Source organism: Lonchura striata, chromosome Z (assembly GCF_046129695.1).
Source record: "Lonchura striata isolate bLonStr1 chromosome Z, bLonStr1.mat, whole genome shotgun sequence".
NCBI lineage: Eukaryota > Metazoa > Chordata > Aves > Passeriformes > Estrildidae > Lonchura > Lonchura striata.
This window is the reverse complement of record NC_134642.1, coordinates 18,377,149-18,398,156: the sequence shown is the minus strand read 5'-3', so window position 1 is coordinate 18,398,156 and position 21,008 is coordinate 18,377,149. Positions and strand designations below refer to the sequence as shown.

Sequence of the window (21,008 nt, the reverse complement as noted above, 5' to 3'; positions counted from 1 at the left end):
TAATTATGCATCAAAATTTTCCACAAAAAAATGTGTTATTCCATGGGAATTAAAAAAATAATAAACTACAACTTGATTGTTTAAAGTACAGGTAACAAATATAGACATTTTGCACTCTTTCTGTATTACTTATAAAGTGAAGCTAGATTTACTATAATTGTATTTAAATGTCTCAATTGAAAACTTGCTTTCCAGTTTGATTTACGATGATCAAGGGGACAAGTACTAGGAATCTTGCAAATATATACTGGATATTTCTGAACTATTTGCAATTCTTACTCTTTCAGTAAATGTCACAGGAAGTAATTATTTAATTACTTAAGAAGAGAATTTTTTCACTATCAATCACATTTTTTTAATGCAGTATCAGTAAACATTTTTATTTACTTTGTTGCAATTCCATATCACTAAATTAAATTATCATTTCCTGTAAAAAATTGTTTCCCTTTACTTTGCCACTAATGAATTCTTATCCCCTACTTCAGTGGCTAGAATTTTTTCCTCTCTATCTAGATTACTTGTTCCCAGACTGTGATTTGTGAGCCATTAATGATCTGTGACCTCTGAGCCTCAAAAGAAAGTGATCTGTGAACAAAAGCTATTTGTGTCTGGAGACTTGGAGAGCATACCAAGTCTTTTTTCAATAAGTGCAGAATGAAGAACCTGGAGAACACACGAGTTTCAAAGATGCATATATTAGTTTTCTGTTTTGGGGAAATAATCAGTTTTTGTCGGGGATTAGCATAACAATTCACAATTTTTACTGGAAATATTGTGCAATATTCTGCTTTTGTTGTTTGTTACCTTTAGTGTATTCTCATTGAATTGCCTGTGAGTCTGGCTTGGAGTGATTTATGAGGACAATTATTTTAAAAAACAATGTGTTATTACTGGACTCAGTTTAAACTTCTTTTCTGTAGTGTAGGCAGGGCTATAAATAGAATAAAGATTAACTCTGTTTCACCCATCAGCCACTGAAAGTAACATGTTTTAAATTACATGACTGCCACACTGCTTTGTACTACATTTTTTGGTGGGTTTAGGGATTCAGCATTTCTGTTTTCTTAACAGTTGTCATTGTAAATACCCTTTTTAACTGAAAAAAATTATTGACCCTTAGCAATGCTGACAAAAATATGATTCTCTTATGTGTCATCTTACACAGAATTATTGTATTTTTTTAGCATTCTAGACTGTGGTACCTTAAAATTAAGATTCCTCTGAATTAAATGTTCTATGTATTTCAAAATTTGATGGATAAACTCTCCACCAAGCCATGTTTTTTAAATGCCTGTGGTCCCAATTTCATTACATGCTTCTTCTCTGATGAGAACTGATCTCGGAATGTTTTTTCTCCCAGTCCACATAATAGTTGTGATGCTCTTTCATTTATCAGTGTACTGAAATGATTTCTAAAAAAATACTTGTTTGTACTGACCTATTTCCATACATAATGAATATTAACATCAAGCAGTAGTTTAAAAGTTTGGGGACTAATGTAAATATGGCAAATATTTTAAAAATGTTCCACCTATGTTGAAGTGATTAGTACTGTTATTAAATTATGGACTGTGAAAAGTGAAGATATAGGTCATACTTTAAGCTACTATAAATTGTTTTTTCTTCAGTGTATCTATTCTTGTAAGCATTTTCCAATTATCTGTCTTACTGAACTTGCCCATTATGGAGGAAGACATTATATAATCTACTACTACTACAGAAGAGAAGTTCTTGTGGATGATAAAATAAATTTCTTGTGTGGGAAGTTGGCCACTCTATCTCCACATACTTTTGAAGCCTGTGGTGATATACAGTCAGATAGGTAATAAATTTCAGCACTAAACGTATTAAATGATAACATGTTTTTCACTGCAGGTGAAGTGTGATCAATACTGGCCAAGCAGAGGCACAGAAACATATGGATTAATTCAAGTGACCCTTTTAGATACTGTTGAATTGGCAACATACTGTGTTCGTACATTTGCACTTCACAAGGTATATATACTTATATATACTTACTATATACTTTTAAATTGAAAGGCTGGCAATTTTTTCCCTCATGTCTCATTCCTTCCTTTCTATCACCAGCCTCCCTCTTGTCACCTTGTCCTCCTTCTTCCTTTTGCTTCCTGCCTTATCTATGTGGCTTTTCCCCTTACTTCCTTATTCTCTTTCTCCACTTCCCCTCCTTTCTAGCCTTCTCCTTGTTTCCTTCTAACAGTGCTGAATGTTGAGACTTCTGCAGAGTACATGTTCCTGATAACATGAAGTTTTGTAAGTTAATGCAGAGTCTCACCATTAAAAACCTGAATACTAAGTCTATGGCACTTGTGGTGCACAAGTATCCAGCACAGTTAAAAGATCTTACATTGTTTGAAGCTGTAATTTGGATTTTCCTCCATAGCCAGAGTTCTTTTTCTTGCTGGCCCCAAATATTTAAACAATTTTCACTGGTATATATGCTTTTGCAGTTGTTTCACTAAAAAGTGCTGATATCATCTCAAGTATCAGTTTTGTCATGAAACTTTTAAATTTCATAGAACGGCTCAAGTGAGAAAAGGGAAGTGAGGCAATTCCAGTTCACTGCCTGGCCTGACCATGGTGTCCCAGAACACCCAACACCATTCTTAGCTTTTTTGCGACGAGTCAAGACTTGCAACCCACCTGATGCTGGACCTATGGTTGTGCATTGCAGGTAAGCCCAGAAGTTTCTTCAAAGCATGGTATATCAAGGTTATTGCTTTCTGTTTTATTGCAGATGAAAGTATGATTTTCTTTCAAATAGACTTCTGAGTCTGTCAAAGAAGAAGGTGGTTATATTGCAAATCAAGAACTTGAGTATGGCACTGCCATACAGCTTGGGTAGGCTAGAATTATTTTATTTGGTCTATGCAAAATTAATTTAATTTTAGTACATCAAAAGATCTCCAGAGAGAATGTCTGCAGGGAGAATGCAAATCAGAATGGCATTCAGAATGTGATGTGAAAAAGGAAAAGGATAGTATTGGATTTAAGAGCCTAAGTGTTGAAAAAAAGTGTGGTTTAAGCAATGAGACAGTTTTTGAAATTATTATTACTTATATTGTGTGAGAAAGTAATAAACATGAGAATTAAGACAGATAAAGTCAGGTAAGACCTGAATCTGTATTCAAGGTTGAATCTTCAGTTTAGTGCTTTGAGGAGCTGAAAATGCAATGGATGTACCTGGAGAACAAGGTGGACCCAGTTCTAGAGAAATCAATGCACCATGCTTTTTTGCAAAGTAGCATACTTCTTCTGACATTATAAGGTATGAATTAATAAAACTGGAAGAAAAAAAGTCAGCTGCTTTTTGTGTGTTGGGACTAAGGAAAACAAAGAGGAAGAGATATGGCTTCTTTGGAATTTGCTGAACAGATCTTTGAGAAAGCTTTATAATCATGTTGATAAGGACATTATCAGAACATATGTACCAATTCTGATGGAAATAAACTCCAAGATATGTTTCCTCATTCCACGGCTATATTTTCATATGTTGTATAGCTTGCATGTAGCCCTTTTCAAAGCAAGTTCCTAAAATCACTTTTTCTTCTGAACTTAATTTTGGAATACCTTCAATTAGTAAAGCTGAGAGTTATTACAAATGAATCTCTGATGTTACAAATACTTAGCATATTTGAAAATTGTCTTGCTTTTTTTTCATCCAAAACCTGAGGAATAGTAATTACAGCATACCACCATGTCTAGTTCTGACTTCTTAACATATTGATAACCCAGACGTGGAATCTGATGATTTAAACACTTTTAAAATCATTGAAAGAGTGTCCTGTAAACAAGATGGAAAAATAAATTCAACAAGAAAACAAAATAAGCAGAACTTAAATGTTGAAAGACACAGACTGTTTACAAAATACCATAAGACACGGAAGAGAGATTATGTTTATTGAAACACCAGGATTAAAAAATGTCAAATAATTACGAATAACAACACAAATATATTCATAAAGTTTTCTGAGTGTTCCTTGAATGAAGACCCTGCATTCACAGGGTCTTAAAACATTTTATTAATTGTCTAGTATTTTAGATTTCCTCAGATACATTTTATTTATCTTGATCCATATACAGACTACTTCCAAAGCTGCTCAACAGTGAAGATGCTATTCTCTACATCAAAACCAAAATGAATAGAAGAAATTAGTCTTGCCACTCTGGAAAATCTCTTAATATAATAGCCTAAATTACCACAATGCAAAAATAGACAGATTAAATGAGTTTTTATGGCTAGTCATTGGAAAAGATGAAATAAAATGCATTGTTTGTTATCACTCAGTTGTACTGATTAAGTACAAGGAAATTATTTTCTCTTTGTCACTAGTTTTGCATGCAGATTTCATTGAAAGTGGTGGTCAATTTAGGTAGTATGATTTTATTCCAGATTCCTATTAATGTATTTATCAATAATTTATCTGCAATAAGCATAACCTGCTATATATAAGCTTCTTGCCTTATGTATAGTTACTTAAGACATTAAGATTTCATTCACTTCATACAACCTCACCTCTAAAAAACAGACTTTCATATATCCTATTATTTTAGTAAGGATTTTAAATTTGACTCCTAACAATTTGTCTATGAGCAGAATTAATGTAACCAGGTTTCTGAAAAATTTAAAAATTTATATCTCTTTAATAAAACAGGCTGGACATGTAGCATCAAGTATTCTGAACAGTCCAAAGTTTATTAATATACTAATTAACTCCTCAGTGTAATGTGTTTACTATCCCACTGATAGACTAACAAGAAGTTACTAAAGTGTTTATCACAATAGTAATGTAAATGTGAGTGTCACTTTTCAGGCATACTGTAGGAACATTATATTCAGAAATATATATTTAAATTCAACATTATTTTCTTGGGGCTGTCTTGTGCAGGGACAGGAGTCAGACTTCAATGATCTTTGTGGGTCCCTTCCAACTCAGGTTATTCTGTGATTCTATGGTTATTAAATTGGTTTAAAAAATCAAAAGAGGAACAACTATAGAGCATCACCACAGTATTTTTAGGATAAAGGATATGTCTTTCATACAGCAATATAAAAATTCTTCCCATTTGGGGAAATTTCAAGCTCATAAAAAATAATTTAAAACAGCTAAGTACAAACCCTGTACATTACTTGGTTTTTAATTAGAATCTGCTTTCTATTTTTTTCCTTCTCTTCTCTGTTGCTCACTTCATAAGTTTCTCCATTCCAAACTTTCCTTTGCCTATTATAAGCAATTTAACACTTTTATCAATTTTTTTCTCTCCACATCTGGACTGATCCTTATTCTGTGGACCCCTCTTAAGTATATTCCAGCTGTGTCCTTCAATTCCATTGTTTTCTCAAACTTATTTTATTGTTGATATCACACTGCTGAACCATTTAATGGAATATGTTCCTACCTTTCTTAGTATTTCTTCTGAAATAAGATTGTAATTCTAATAGTAATTGTTATTCTAGTTTTTGGCAAGCATCTCCTTTTACTTCCCTCTACTAGTTGCTGGTTTTCACTGAGATAGTTTTCTGTTCTTGACAAACTTCTTGTTTTTTGTTTGTTCCTTTCCTGGCCCATAGTCTGACTCGGCATCCTTTTTAATATTCCTCTTCTCCTTGTTCTGTATCTTGTCTGTCATTGTCTCCCATTTTGTGTTCAGGACTACCTAAATCCCTTTTCATTAAATTCCCTCTTTTCATCATCCTGATTTAAAAAGTACTTAAGACTTTTCTAACTAGAGCCTAACAATATAATACAAAACTATATCTTATATCCTTTGCCTATATTAGACAGTCTTTTCAACAATATCTCATTGAAGGAGTAATCTGAGTTTTTAAGCCATCTGAGACATCACTAATACCTTATTTTATATTTCTTCCAGTACCTACCAAACTATCAGAGCTCAAGAAATTCTAATAATCACATTACAGAAGTATAAACAGAATGGGAGTTGCCTTTCAAAATGTGTTTGATGAAAAGAAAGAGTAGTCTTGAAGAACCTGTAGAAGCCTTTTTCTGCAAGCTTTTAAAACATAGAAACTGAAAAACAAAGCTACCAACTGTACAGGGAGAATTTATTTCTCACCCTGTGTGGGTGAAGAACACCAGAATGCAAGGAACACCTGTCTGTGTTTTAATCCTTATAGAGTAACCCCTGTTTTATTCTGAATATATAGGTTTATATTGCAAGTGAAAGATTTAGCCCAAGCTTTTCCTTACTGCGTTTTTACCCATCTGCCTTTATAATGACTAGCAGTTGCCTTTCAGTCTATTTCATGTTGAGGAATTAAATGTTTTTTCTAGTTTGCTCCATGGTTTTGGGGTACAACTAAATGTCCAATGGAAAATCAAAGTAGATGGAGACCCAGTTCACAAGTGACCCCAGACAAGTTTGTATCAAAGCTTCATTTGTTGGTAAGCTATTTTAATATCCTGTTCTAGGAACTGGTTTTTGAATGTGTGAAGAATTTATTTAATAATTACAACGGGAAGAAGTCTGAGCTGAAAACACCTTACTTCTGAAGAGCCCACCCTGTAGATACTTGAATACCCCATATTCACATAAGAGTGACAAAAAAAGTATAGTTCTATTGAGTGAAATTAACTGAGAATGTACATACTACCATTCTATATTACTAAACTTGATGATTTCTGATAAATGTATGTCAAAGATATGCAAATGGAAATCTTTTTAATAATATTGGTGCGATAATAGAAAAGAAATACAGAATTACATGATCACAATTTCCAAAACATTGGTAATTATTAATTACTAATGTATATGCAATAGGCATCTTTGTCATTTAGAAATCTACTTTTGATAACAGTTTGAATGCCTGTACAGTATTGAATTTGAATCCAATACAGAAGTCAAAACATGTTGAGAATTCCATAAGGACATTCTACCAGTCAAAGCTTTTACTTGTTGTTGTGGTTTAACCTTAGCCAGCAGCCAAGCCCCACACAACTGCTTGCTAATTCCCATACAGTGGGATTTGGAAGTGAATCAGAACAGTAAAAGCTGGAAAACTCATAGGTTGAGATAAAAGCAGTTTAGTAGGGAAAGCAAAAGCTGCACACACAAGCAAAGCAAAACAAGGAATTCAGTCATTTACTCAGTGCTTCCAGTGATCAGGCAGGTGTTCAGCCATTTCCATGAGAGCAGGGCTGCATCACACATAATGATAACTTGGGAAGACAAATACCATCATTCCAAAAGTCTCCCCTTTCCTTCCTTTCCCCCCCCCTCTTTCTATTTTAAGCATGATTCCATATGGTCTGGAATATCCCTTTTGGTCAGTTTGAGTCACCTGTGTCTCCTCCCAACCTTCCATGCACCCCTACCTTCCTTGAGCTGCACCACACACTGAAACTGAGGCAAGAAGTCTGTGAAGAAAATCCCAGCCAAAACCAGCACACTTGTGCAGAAAAGTTGGAAGGATTTTTAGTGGAAAAGGTATTTAAAATATATTCACATGTATGTTAATTTTAATGGGAAAAAAAATAGATCCTTTCTGAAAGAATTATGTAGCACCAAGGGAAACATCAAGGCCTAATCTAAATGCAAATTTTTTAATTTGAGTAATCAGATATTTTGTAAGGACTACTTCCATGAATTGTGTAGTTGTCTTAACATAAATGCATAATTCCACTATACTTTTTTCCCAAGAAAAAAGATAAAGTTTTCTGTCTGTATCTACCAGGGAAGATAGTTCAGTAGAGCCTTGGTCAAGGCTGGGGTAAATGTTCCATGATTCTTATTCTCTGTGTGTAATTTTGAAGAGAAAAACAGATAAATTAAAAATGAATGCAAAAAAAAAAAATCATCCACAAATGAAATTTTGCACTCCCATCCTATTTGTAGATACTTTACTTAAATAAAACAAGTCTTCAATTCTTGATTGGCTTATTTAGAGTAACTTGTCTGAAAATTTTTCTGTGGTGGTTGAAATAGTTGATGCACATAGAGTTTTTTTTAATTTACAGTTATATTTTAAGATTACCCTTTCAGTCCCTTTCCACAGCAGTTGAATAATACCACAATCCCACTTGTTTTTCTGCATGACTTGCCTTAATTTGCAGAGCTGATAAAGAAAAAATTGTTTCTTTAATGAAAAAATGCAGGATTAAATCCTAGGATTCTGCATTGGTGAGACACTAACTTGTGGTCTAATGATAGTAGGGAAAATGCATTTTTGTTTGAAGTTGGATTAGTGCAGGCAAACAGGTGCTAATCAGATCACAATAAACCAGTACTGGAGGGTGTTTGGAATTTTATGCCACTATGTTTTCAAAACATCACAGAAACTTTAGTTGTTGGTTCAGTAACACTACCTAAAAGCTTAACATGTTAGTGCAATCCCATATGTTTGAGTCCTTCTTTTAATACCAGCACCAAGGGGCATATCTCTAAGACCCTTTTTCAAGCTTTGGCAAGTACTGTTAATGCTGCTATTGCTAACAGAAAAACTTGGATATTTGGAGGAATGTGACTATTTTCAGTAAATCTGTGTCTGGCTACTCTAACATAACCAGTTAGCAGAGTGAAAAACAAGATAATTTTCAAAAAATAACAAAACACCATATGATATTCTATTTCCTAAAGTAGAATTCTTGTTTAGTGTTTGTGAATAAAAAATAGAATATTTAAGAAAAAAAATATACTTATCAAAGGCAATGATTTTCCAGTGGATTGCTTTACTTCACTTCTGTGTAGTTTGAACTGTTTCTTTTGCCATAGGCCTTACAAGTGCTCATTTTTTAATCCTTGCAGTGAGTAGGTTGCAGATAACTGCCTATCCTTTTTCACGGTGGGTTAAAAAACCTCCCCAGTACCTATTCAGAAACAACACAAGTAAGATTGAAAAATACTAGAATCTTCCTCATCTCTTCTCTTTCCTTCTTCTGAGAACAATCCAGGACCCTTCCTAACTTCCTTGAACAGATGAAAGCTCTAGAGAAGAAAAGTCAGTGAAAGCATTTTAATTTAAAGGGATTTAGGTAGTCCTGAACACAAAATGGGAGACAATGACAGACAAGATACAGAACAAGGAGAAGAGGAATATTAAAAAGGATGCCGAGTCAGACTATGGGCCAGGAAAGGAACAAACAAAAAACAAGAAGTTTGTCAAGAACAGAAAACTATCTCAGTGAAAACCAGCAACTAGTAGAGGGAAGTAAAAGGAGATGCTTGCCAAAAACTAGAATAACAATTACTATTAGAATTACAATCTTATTTCAGAAGAAATACTAAGAAAGGTAGGAACATATTCCATTAAATGGTTCAGCAGTGTGATATCAACAATAAAATAAGTTTGAGAAAACAATGGAATTGAAGGACACAGCTGGAATATACTTAAGAGGGGTCCACAGAATAAGGATCAGTCCAGATGTGGAGAGAAAAAAATTGATAAAAGTGTTAAATTGCTTATAATAGGCAAAGGAAAGTTTGGAATGGAGAAACTTATGAAGTGAGCAACAGAGAAGAGAAGGAAAAAAATAGAAAGCAGATTCTACAGACAAATATTTTAATATCATAAATATTCTAAATTTTCTCTGCCTTAACCACATGTCTTTGTCCAGAAGTTATTGAGTTGCTCCTGTGTATTAAACTGTGCTGGTTATCATCCATGCACAAAAACACTATAACACTGTTTAATCTTCAGCTGTTAGCTGTGGATCACTTCACATCTCATAAGTATTGTTTTTCCTCATATTCGTTGTTCAGTAATAGAAAACAGAGAGGAATAAGATTGTTATAAAAATCACATATTGAAAAGATGTCTAGCTGGTGATCCTACTTAGGATATTTAGTTCCTCTTAATATAAAAATATAGGAATGAGTTAATGTACATGCTTTTCCTTATATTTCATCTGTATTATATAGTTTCACCAACTCAGACCATGCAATCAGAGAAAGTAGTTTCAGTTCTACACATATCTTTATCCTTAGAAGTTATTTAATTTCAATATATAGAGGATGAGGCTTGCAGTGTGTATGCCTTGGCTTGAACTCTGTTTAAGTAAGTGGAACTGGATTCACTTGATTTAGAAAATTTTGGATCGTTTCTATGTCTTTGATAAATTTTTGGAATTGCAGAATCTTCTGGAAAATGAGAAAGAGTATAGAAAAAAGTTGATAAAGGCTAAATGGAAGAAATTGGTATAGCAAGACACTCCTTGGTAATTTTGTAATGAATAGTATTACACAGCTGGACAGAATGTGTTACAAGTAGAGGAGAGTTTGGATTTGTCTTCATATTTTCATCATAAAAACTTTCAAGGTCATGAAAATGCAGATTACAGAAACCTTACAGTTGAAGACCCTGGCTATTTTATGCTGAATATGCAAGAGCTCTTATGTAATTACTGGACTATGTTCATACGAGTATACAGACAAGAGGTAGCATCTCCATCTGTATGCTGATAGAGAGAGTGATGGATGGGTAAAGCTTGATTTTCTTTTCTGTTTCCAGTTTGAGCGTCACTAGTTAGAATCATCTGGGTAGCAAAGATACTATTCCCCAACTCACCCTTTAACTTAAGAGTGTTTTTATTAGCTTAGCTATTTTTGTTTTCCTCAATTTAGGCACTTGCTTATGAAAACCTGGGAGTATGAACATGATAAGAACTAGCATACCATAGTTAATGTGGTGGTGTGGAGGGTCCTATAAAATTTGCCCTGATAGAATTTTTTCTTAGAGTAGGAAGATACTATGTTATATTATCTGTAAATCCCCCATGAGGTGTCAAAGACAAGCAAACTGATGCTGATCCACTTTCAGGTTTTGTCTTCAGTTAGAAACCAGTTCTTCACAGCAAACAAGCCCTTTCTAATATCTGAACTGCAGTTGCTGTATGTATAGTATATGCTTCTATAGTTTAGAAGCATTAAAACTCAGAAATTATCACTGAAAACATTATTAAAATTCAAAAACATATAAATAACAAGTAATAGGAATATTTTGTTATGCAGGTTCAAATAATAAAAACCACCTACTTTTGGTCTCTTTGATTAAATCTGTTATATGTGTATAAAGCCATATTTGGTTGGCACTTAGCCTGTGATTCAGGGGATTATACTCCCCACTGGTGTGACTCAGGGCTGGATTATCTTTTGAAATCCTAAAAAGCTGCTGTGACTGCATAGGACAAGATTTGTTTCTGGTAGCAGTCAGAAATCTGTAAAGGAACGTAGGGAATGCTATTACTAGATAGAATCAGTGTTCTGTCTGGGCCAGTATCCTGTCTCTGACAATAGCAAATGTCAGAAATTTCAGGGGGAAGTACAAAACTCCAATGTCAACAACATTTCAGTAAAGTTTCCTCTCCAGCAGCAAGCAGTTAGTGACTAGTTTAGCCTTGCTTTGTGGGGATTCCAATTATTTTACCCTTTATTCCTTTAGATACCTGGAGAAACTCCTGTATACATTTTTGCTTATATTCATGATTGTACACACATTTCAAAGAACAGAACCAGGCAGTATTAACTATCTTGTTCCTTTTTAAAGTTTCAATAATATACATTAGAAGATATTTATTTACTTTTAATTTGAATGTGTCTCTTTATTTCACTAAATGTTTTTGGATAAAAGGGTTAAAAATGTGTTATTTAATGTTGTTTCATGTTTGACATGTCTACAACTTTTTCTTGAGTTCATCCATCAAAATATTCTAACCGATCCCAGTATTTCTTATATGGAGGGAGGTGGAAGGGAGTTCTCACATCGTTGACATTTTTGCTGGCTGTCTCCGTTCCCTCCTTTTGTGACATACTCTTTTTGGGTAGTCTGAGTAAAAGTAACTATTCTCTGGGGATTTTTTTTTTTTTAATAAGAGTTAAGGCAGTAAAAATAGTTCCACGATTGTGCCACATTTTCTTCTAAGCTTCCCAGTGGACATAATGAGGCCTGACTTCGATTTGGCCAACAAATGGTTTCAATTGAGCAGTTCTGCTGAAGACTGATGACTTTTTGCTGGGCGAAATAACCTGCCCCTCATTAAAATGTAATAATTGTCTGTAATATTTTTTTAACAAATGCAATGCCTTTTCCATGTGTTATCTCAAATTACAAATATGTTGGTGCTGATAATTATTTCCATATATATATTATCATGTCCTACAAGGCCTGTAATTTCCTTTGACCTAAGCTGTAGTTTGATACATTATTTGATCAGCACTCTTAGTGAGTCATTTTATCCATATGTATTTAGTTAATTGGTTATTTTTCTCCCCACCCATGTTTATATATAATATATTCTACAAAGGGAAAGGAAATCTGACTGCTTGCAGCTGAGTCTAGTAAAAGAGCAATTAGGTTCTATCAGAGCCAGCAGCTGTCCGTAATGAATTCTGAATTAAAATTATGAGTGAAGAAAATAATCCAGCCATCTGCAGGAAATGTGAAAATATTTTTATAACCCAATAGCTGAATTCTGGAAAGGGGTATCTCTGAGATTTCCCAGCTGTACCTACATTAAATTCCAGAATATCCATAGACACAGAGTATGCTGGAACACATTGCATTGACTTGGCTAACCCGTGTGTTTGGCTAACTTCGAGCAGGCTGTATTTTTATCTAAAGTAATCAGCATGAAAGTCTCTTTAAATCCTCTCCCCACATTTCTAGAAGTAAAATGCAGCTTTAAAAATAGTCCTGTTATCTTTACATTGAGGCTTTCCAATCAGTATTCTGTCCTGAATATTAATCTTTCTTCATTTTTTATACTTTTAGACTTAATTTAGGTCTCATCACTTATTATCAGATTTTGTCAGTGACTGCTATTCCAAGTAAATTCTGCATTATGATGTCTATTTTTTTGTCACCTGAATTTTGAAAAAGTCATAATACTATCCAAGCTTGTTTTACAGCTACCTTGAAACTTCTGTGCTAAAACTCCCATGATTTCCATTTTAACTTGCCCACAATTTTTGCACGTACATTCAAAATCCTGGAAAAAAAGGAAGAGATTACTGTCTAACCTCTAAATGAAAAGTTGTGATTAAGAAATGTGAAATTCTTAGTGGTATTAACCTTTCACAACCTGATTTTCTGCATTACAGAGAATTCATGTCGGTATAAAGATTTCAGAGGTTAAGAAATTTTCTAATTAGTACCAGTAACCAAGCTCTTCAGTGGTCAGTTATTGTCAGATATTACAAAGGGTATTTATTTTTTTTCATTACTTGATCTAAAAAAACACAGGACTAGCCTTCATATGAGCTCATCAAGAAGCTTCAGGTGTCTTTAACTCTGTTTTATACTGTGTAACATCTCACTGCATTAATACTCTATTGCTATCAATTCATTTTAAACCAAATCTAGAGGTGGCAACATCAAGTTTGTCTCATCCTCTGAATGTATCCTCTAGGTATATCCATTTTCAATTGAAAAGGGAGAGATGTTTTGAGATGGAGAACCAGAAAAATATGTCTACTACTAAAGTCGTATCAGCTTCAAGGTTCAGGACTAAATTACTGGTTATTTCCAGGTTTTCAGAGTAGGGGAAGGGGGAGCAGTGGAATGAGAAATTGTACACAGATTTGTTTAGGGCTTTGAACTGCATTTGGTACTGCAAAAACAACAACAACAACAACAAAAAGCCAGTGTGGACTAAAGAGTCCTGGTGATAATGTCTTCCTTTTGCTTTGTGTTTACCAGATTAAGTCCTGTGTCTGGATGACAACCTCAGACTTCATCACTGTTCCACCAGTGTAACACCCAACCAGAAAAAATCCTGAGGACAGCTGCTATTAAGAAGCAGTTTTTAGCCACAATAGGAATACAAAACCTAGAATCAGGGAGGGGTCCAGAGGACTCTGAAATTTGGAATAATTTTAGTGGCTAGCAAGTACTTTCAAGGTCTTCCAGTTATCCAGATAGCATCAATTGACTTTCTGTTACTTGCAGCGGTAGCCTAATAGCTCTTCTCTATGAAAATGTAATAAAAGCACAGAAAGAAATATTCAAAAGTATGAAGCTACTTCTCAAAACATACCACCCTGAGAATGCAAAGCAGATTAACTGCAAAGAAAGGAACAAATAATTGTTAGTAGCAAGCAGCCTATTTTCTCTCCATTGCTGTAATCTTCACTTTTATTTATTGACTATAGGATCACAGTGCACTTCCTCTGCTAAATTACCCAGCAATAGCATTTTTTGTATTTACTACAGCTATTCAGGCCTAGATCTATCTTTAATTGAAGATAACAAGTCACAGTAAGATGTGTTTTTAAAATTAACCTTAAAACACTTTCTCCTTCTAAACTCTGTATTTCAGTTAATTTTAGATCATTCTTTCTTTAGTGGAATTCATAATGTCAAGAAGGCATTGTACAGGACAAAAAATGTAAAGTATACACTCAACCTCAACAATTATCACAGAGATTTTTTTAGGATAGTTACTCTTAGATGATAAATACAGAAATCAGTACATTCATATATATGATTGTATTTACAGAAGCAGGAAGATAAGAAGGAGAATATATGAGAACTGAATTAATTTTGGAATAAAAAATCACACTAAACCATTGTATACAGATAAAAAAGTACAGAGGAATAAAGTTGATTCTAATGTTTTTTCTTTATGGTCTGAGTAACTGAAGAAATCAGATAACATAGTGATTAAGCAAGGTGTATATGTTAAAATCCTCTATGAAAAGCAGGATTATGGCACTTATTGTTATAAAGAATCAACAACCAATTGTGAAGGAAAACCATAATGAGAAAAGTAACTGGTATGAAATAAGGTCAATGAACTTTTCAGTTATGTACAATTTCTGCTATTCCATCTCATAAGCAGAACAATAAGAGATTTTTTTTCATCAACAATTCATTATTTCAGGAAAGAAGTAGGTAGGATAGTTATCATAATTTGTCCATTTCAAGAAAGGAGAAGCAAGTATCACAATTAATGGTATGCCATTTCAATGGTATAGTTACTAAAGGTGTCAAGTACCTGGAGGCTGAAGTGTTGATTCAAAAGAAGAGTTCTAAGATGATCTGTTTTATAGCTGGGAAATTGAATGCTTATGCCTTTTATAACTATGTAGGATCACAACACCAAATTTAGACAGTGCATTTCAGTTTCTCTCCCAGGACATGTCTAGAATGTTATTTTTCAGAGTCCCTGTCCAAACTCCAGCAAAATCTAATAAAAGGATTTCTGTAGGGGAAGTTGTGTCTGTAACATGTTGGTTAATTATCCTTAATTGAGCCTTTTCTCTCTGAATTTCTTTTGTCATACATGATATTCTGTTACAATGTGTTTCACAATTTAATTATGAACTACTTTAAAAATTACTTCCTGTTTGTTTGAAAATCTCATAATTTCATTTTATTATCCTAATTTATCTTTGGCAAGTAAAGAATGAATAATTTTTGTTTCATTTATTTCATTCATTTGTTCCATTAATTTATGACTGGTGAGAGGATTTGAAGTGCTCTAATGGAATGTCATTGTTAGAAGGGTCTCCTAAATTTTTTGTTTTGTTGAACATTCCTAATGCTACATTTTTAGCCTACATGGAAAATTCATATTTTAAAAATATTTTAGTAAACAATTATTTCCTGTACATGGAATTTGTAGAGAAATTTTTAGTTTTGATTCTCTGTGTTTTAATATTTGAGAGTTTGTTTGTGTTCAAGTTACAATTTCATAAAACAGCTTCATAAGCTATATAAACCTTGATCTCTCCAGAGCTGTACTTGGGATTAGATGAAGAACAAATTTACTTCCTGAACATTATTATTCTTTTGCAGGTGTATATTACAAAAAAAAAAAAAAAGAGGACTTAAATCTGAGGCAGTTATATTTGAAGAATTTATGGTAATACTAGAATTCTGATAATGTACAGATTGAAATTAAAAACATTATTAAAACTCCATAAAGGAAGAAAGATGTAAGGCTGTCTATTGGGTTGTGACTATCCCATGCTTTTGTCTACTACCTATGAAAATTCTGGAGTGTTCTAGACTGAACTTTATCTGCTTATAGTGAAATATTTTCCTGTTTTCCGATTTTTTTTATTCCATGTTCTTTTTCAGACATTTTATGTGACTTCAGTGATAAATCTGATTGCCTCCAAGCATAGCCTAGGAATGAAGAAAATTCAGTCAGTGAGGTCTTTTGTAAAGCGCTGCGTATAAGAAAGTGCTGAAACCATTCTTGTTGTCTAATATTCAACCATAACCACAGTGAGAAGGAAAAAAAGTCACTGTAAACTTGCAGATAAATTCTCAAAGGTCTCTTATAAGCTGCTATGTAATTCTTGAGGCAATCCAGTATCTCTTCAAAAATGAAATTTCAATTTACATGTTTGCACAAGGTCTTTATGTTGTTTTGATCAGATGTTTCTTTTCAAAAGGATGTTAAAAGGATGGGGTTTTTTTTCTGCTTCCTGGCCAGGGGAGTGATTTTCTGCTCTGTTCTAATTTGCTAACTACAAAATGGGAAAATAATCTAAATATTGCTCTTGTCAGAGCAATACCACAGAATTTCTATGGGATTGGAATCTAATCAATCATTAGAAGTTCCTTAATAAAATCCAGATCTTTTTATATATTTCCCATATCACAAGCAATTTCATGTACTTTCAGTTTTTAAATGCAAGCTTCATTCAATCTGAAACAGTAATATTCGATAAAATTTTCCCCTGATATGAGTCAAAGATGTCCTACAGGATTTTTGGTCCATATTTTACTGTCTTTACTTCCAATTAAATGATCTGTGAATACTGGTAATTACACTGCCTTCCCTTGCCAAATCACTGAAGTATCAGTAAAGGGTCATCATTTAAACAGCTACAAATTAATCACAAAAGCCAACCTTTAACACATCCATACAGTGATTTGAATTCAGAATGTCCCCCTTATGCCTCTTCATTTTCCTTTTTTGAATTGTAGCTATTGTAGCTGTATTGCATCACAGGACGTTAAGCATGTTTCAGCTCATGGGACTGAATCAGTCATGATTTTAGAAATTGAAAACAATGTTATAATACTGTAAATGACAATATTTGAAGCAGTAACAGTTTCCTAATAGACATTTGTCATGGTTTGACACTGGCACCATGCCAGCGCCCCCATGAAAATGTAACCTATCAATTAAATGCTGTGAAATGCAATCTAGAACAGAGCGAAGCAGGCCAAACTTAATAACAAGGGGAAAACTTTATTACACTACTACTACTACAATAAAAGGAAAAAGAAAACCACACAAAATTCGAAATTAAAACCTTTCAAAACATTCCTCCTCCCACCACCCAACTCCAACAAATCACAGCGAGACACATTTGGACGCTTAATCCAGTCTTCACCCTTCCACATAATCAATCCTGAGTCCATCAGGGGAGAGAGGAGTCTCCCTTGCACCATAGACCCCCAGGAAACACAGCTGCCACCTCTTGTGTTTCCATGTCACACGTGGCACTGCCCAGACACACCAGCCAGTGTGACACTCTCCTCTCCATGTCACAGTGCTCTCACCACCGTGCATGGACAGAGACTGCTTATAGGGCTCCTTTAAGGATGCTTTGCCAAGGACCAACAGGAACAACAGTCCAGTGTCTCATTTTGGGACTACAGTCCCCCCCATTTTCCCCTGGGGACAGGTGTCCAAGAACAGAGATCATCTTCTCTTCTTCTCTGAAGATGGAGGGCATCCTCACACCCTCCTCTGCTTTCCTCTGTTCATTCCTGAGCTGGTAGTTTCTGAAGGAGTCTCTTGGCTCACCATTGCATCCCCCTAAAATGCAGTCTCTCTTGGAGGAAGGATTGGTTCAGTCTATGGCTAACAAGAAGAGTCCAGCCAAAAGCCACTCCATCATCTGCCCCCAGCCTTCTTTCCCTAACATCTGAGGTCCCCGGCTGTCTCTCTTTCCTTCAAATTGAGGAGGAGCAATATTTCACATAGCCTTCATTTCCCAGGAAAGGGTTAAAATTCCCGGACTCCCTGGACAGCTGAAATCTCTGGCCAGGATGCTGTGCTCTCTCCCACGCTGGGCATCTTCCCTCCCTTCACCTTCTCCTCTGCTGGCAAACTCCCGGGTGTCTGCAGGCTCTCTGTCTCTTTCCCTCTAGTTTGGGGGGACAAAGACATCTCAGACGTTCTCCACCCTTCCGTCTGCAGGAGCTGGCCCAGCTCGGTTCCAGACCCTTCACCCCCTGGCCTGCCTCCCCAGGCCACACGGCTCCCCTCCCCACCCAGCTCATGGCTGGGCAGGGGAGGTCTGCACCCTCCAATGACCGAACCAAAGAGAGCGAGTTCTCCTGGGAATTCTGCTTTAAACCCCTCTGTGCTCTCAGAGGCGTGTCCACCTTCAATTGGTCACCCAAAGTGTCAGTATCCAAACCTGACCCCTGACTGGACTGACCCCTTCATTCCAAGAAAATTCTTTTCCTGTGTCAAACCACGACAGCATGTATATTTAATTGATATCTAGGTTTTCAGATAGAAAATGAAATAGTTCTTTCACTAACTGAAATGAAAATTCTAAGTTTAACAGCAACATCAGAAGATGCAAACGAAAAGGGCAAGAAAGTCAATAACAAAAGTAGAAATTATTTGTGAAATTATTCTATTAGTTGAAATATCATGGCTAGCAGATGAAAGACAGGGATATTTTTTTTATATTTCAGTGGCTTATTAGTGAGGATTCAAACTGTATGGTTTCCCATATTAAGAAGGCTGTGTAAAAGAAGAAGAGAAGGAGAAATGGGATAAAAAATTAGGATAGGATAGTTTTGTTTATATAATAACCTATTGTCATTTGGAGTTAGAAGGTATTGGGAGCAGGAAGGGTACATTTCAAAGAAAAGTTAAAATCTTAATACCACTGGTTCCATTTCAACATGGAAAGTTAAAAGAGTAGTTTGGTAGACACACATCTCATTTATTTTGGGAAGAACTAGAACATAGTGAACATCTTAAAAGAATAATGTATCTCTCTAGATAGAATGGTCCAGAGAGATTTGTGTCAGGATCCAAAATTCCTCCATAAATGTAGTGTTTCAGCCCCTTCATCCTTATCATGAAATGAGTGCATAATAATGATCTGCTTTCATGATCTTCACAACTTCTGTATAATCCTGTAGACCAGCAAATATCTTCTGTGCTAGAGTATGCTAATAGCTATTACTCTTTGAGTTTGCCCATGGAAAAAATAAATATATAAATCATAATAAAAGACATGAAAAGAAGAACTGAAAATTGCTCATTCCAGGTGAAGGTGCAAGCTTTTAAATGACTTGGGATTTTCCAGTTCTGGTCTGTGGGTACCAGTGACCTTTTTGATGTTCAATCTGAAAAATAGCATATCCAGTTATAAACATGATGTTGGACCAGCAATTTAATATGTTATAGGAAAAAGAACCATATTCTAGATTACTGATAAAATCTGTCCTGCCAAACTTACATATTTCTCACTTGGCCCACTCTTATTAAACTGATAAAAACTGAATGTCAAGAGTAATTATTGAAGGAATGGTTTAAAATATTATTTAAACCAATCTGACATACAAATGTGTGCTACTTCTGTTGCCCTTATTCTTAAGATTTTCTAAAGCCTTCTGAGTTCACATTCTTGTGAGGACTTTCTCACACAACTTTCTATAAACAACCTATTGTTTTGCATTCCTTCACTGAGGTGGAGAAATTTGATGTACTAGTAGTTTGTCCAATGTTGTTGGACAGGTGGCATGTTCACCCTCCAATCCACTGTCACCTTTGGAAAAGTATAAATGCTGGAGTCAGAAAATGAACTTCTTCTTTTTCACCTTTGCAATAGCAGCACTTGCGTCATGTTTTCACATGTCCTATAGTGACACTATTTCTGTTTATTTCCATGACAAGAACAAAAAAAAAAACCCAAAGAAAATCACAGTAGTAAAACAGCTTTTTGGGGTTTTCTCCATGATTTTTAGCAATATTAGTGTCAGGTTTTCCTGAAATGCAGTGCTTTTATTATACAAGGTAAATGAACTATTTAGTTAGGATAACCATAATTTTGTTTCTTTTTTTTTCCTTCTCTACAATTCCCACCAATGAATATCAGTGAGAGGTAATTTTTCTTTAACTCAGAATATGGGTTAATTATTGTCAGAGTGGCATCTGAGAAAGTTGAGATTGATGCATTTGGTCTATTAGCAGAAATCCTCAGCTGTTTGAAGGGGATCTGCTGCTTGAAGGAGTAATCCAGGCAAGAACATGTGATTAACAATATGTAAATCTGCTGTCTTAGAAAGAAATCTTGCTTTATGTTAGATAAAATAGCGTTCTCTTCTATACTTCCTTCTGATTTTGTTATAAGGAAATTCAGTTTGCTGGTAATTGGCAAAGAATCTTAAGAAATAAGAAAGAAGAAATAAATGCAAAAAATAAATGTTTGACCTTGCCTATTGAGTTCAGGATGGATTTAAGATATTTAATCTCTGGAAAATATAGAAACTGTGAGAAGTTTTGGCTTTTATACAGTTGTCCTCTAGAAGCTCAGTTATAATTATTTTTGTTTCTTTCTATTTATACTCAAAAGATTGCAGTTTATGGGGTTCTTAAATACTCTTAATTTAGCTAATCTCAATGTCTTGAGGATTTATAAACTGTTGCTTAATATACTATGTATTTTATTTTCAGTCACTAACTGAAAAACATTAGGTATTTAGAAAGCCTGGGACTGTCAGTCATTGTTGCAGATATGATGTGATCTTGGACAGAAAAATGATGTACAAATCCCATCACATTTTACATTTTAGCTTAGTTTAGTTACATGTTTAACTTATTTTAGCTACATGGAACAAAACTTCATAAAGTTCAATCATGCAAAAAGATGGTCTGGTTTGGTTCACTACAGTTGCTATACAAACAGTTTGATTTTCCCCAGCCTACAGCTAGCACAGCTATCTAGTCATGGGTCTACATTGCAAAGACTAGCAGCATGTCCTAGCCAAGTGAAACAGCAGAGGACAGAACAAACTGTGTTAATAGAAGCCCCATCAA

At 34.6% G+C, this 21,008-nt stretch overlaps 1 protein-coding gene across 44 annotated transcripts in view; it reads left to right on the top strand.

Annotated features, from left to right (window-relative positions):
- The window catches only part of PTPRD (protein tyrosine phosphatase receptor type D), a 1,155,761-nt gene that overhangs the window by 1,115,794 nt on the left and 18,959 nt on the right, over window positions 1-21,008 (top strand). For all 44 annotated transcript variants that reach the window (XM_077790475.1, XM_077790477.1, XM_031507373.2 and 41 more), the window contains 2 exons: window positions 1,876-1,995; window positions 2,541-2,695. In XM_077790475.1, coding sequence (XP_077646601.1) covers window positions 1,876-1,995; window positions 2,541-2,695 — 275 coding nt within the window. The remainder of the gene's footprint in view (window positions 1-1,875; window positions 1,996-2,540; window positions 2,696-21,008) is intronic.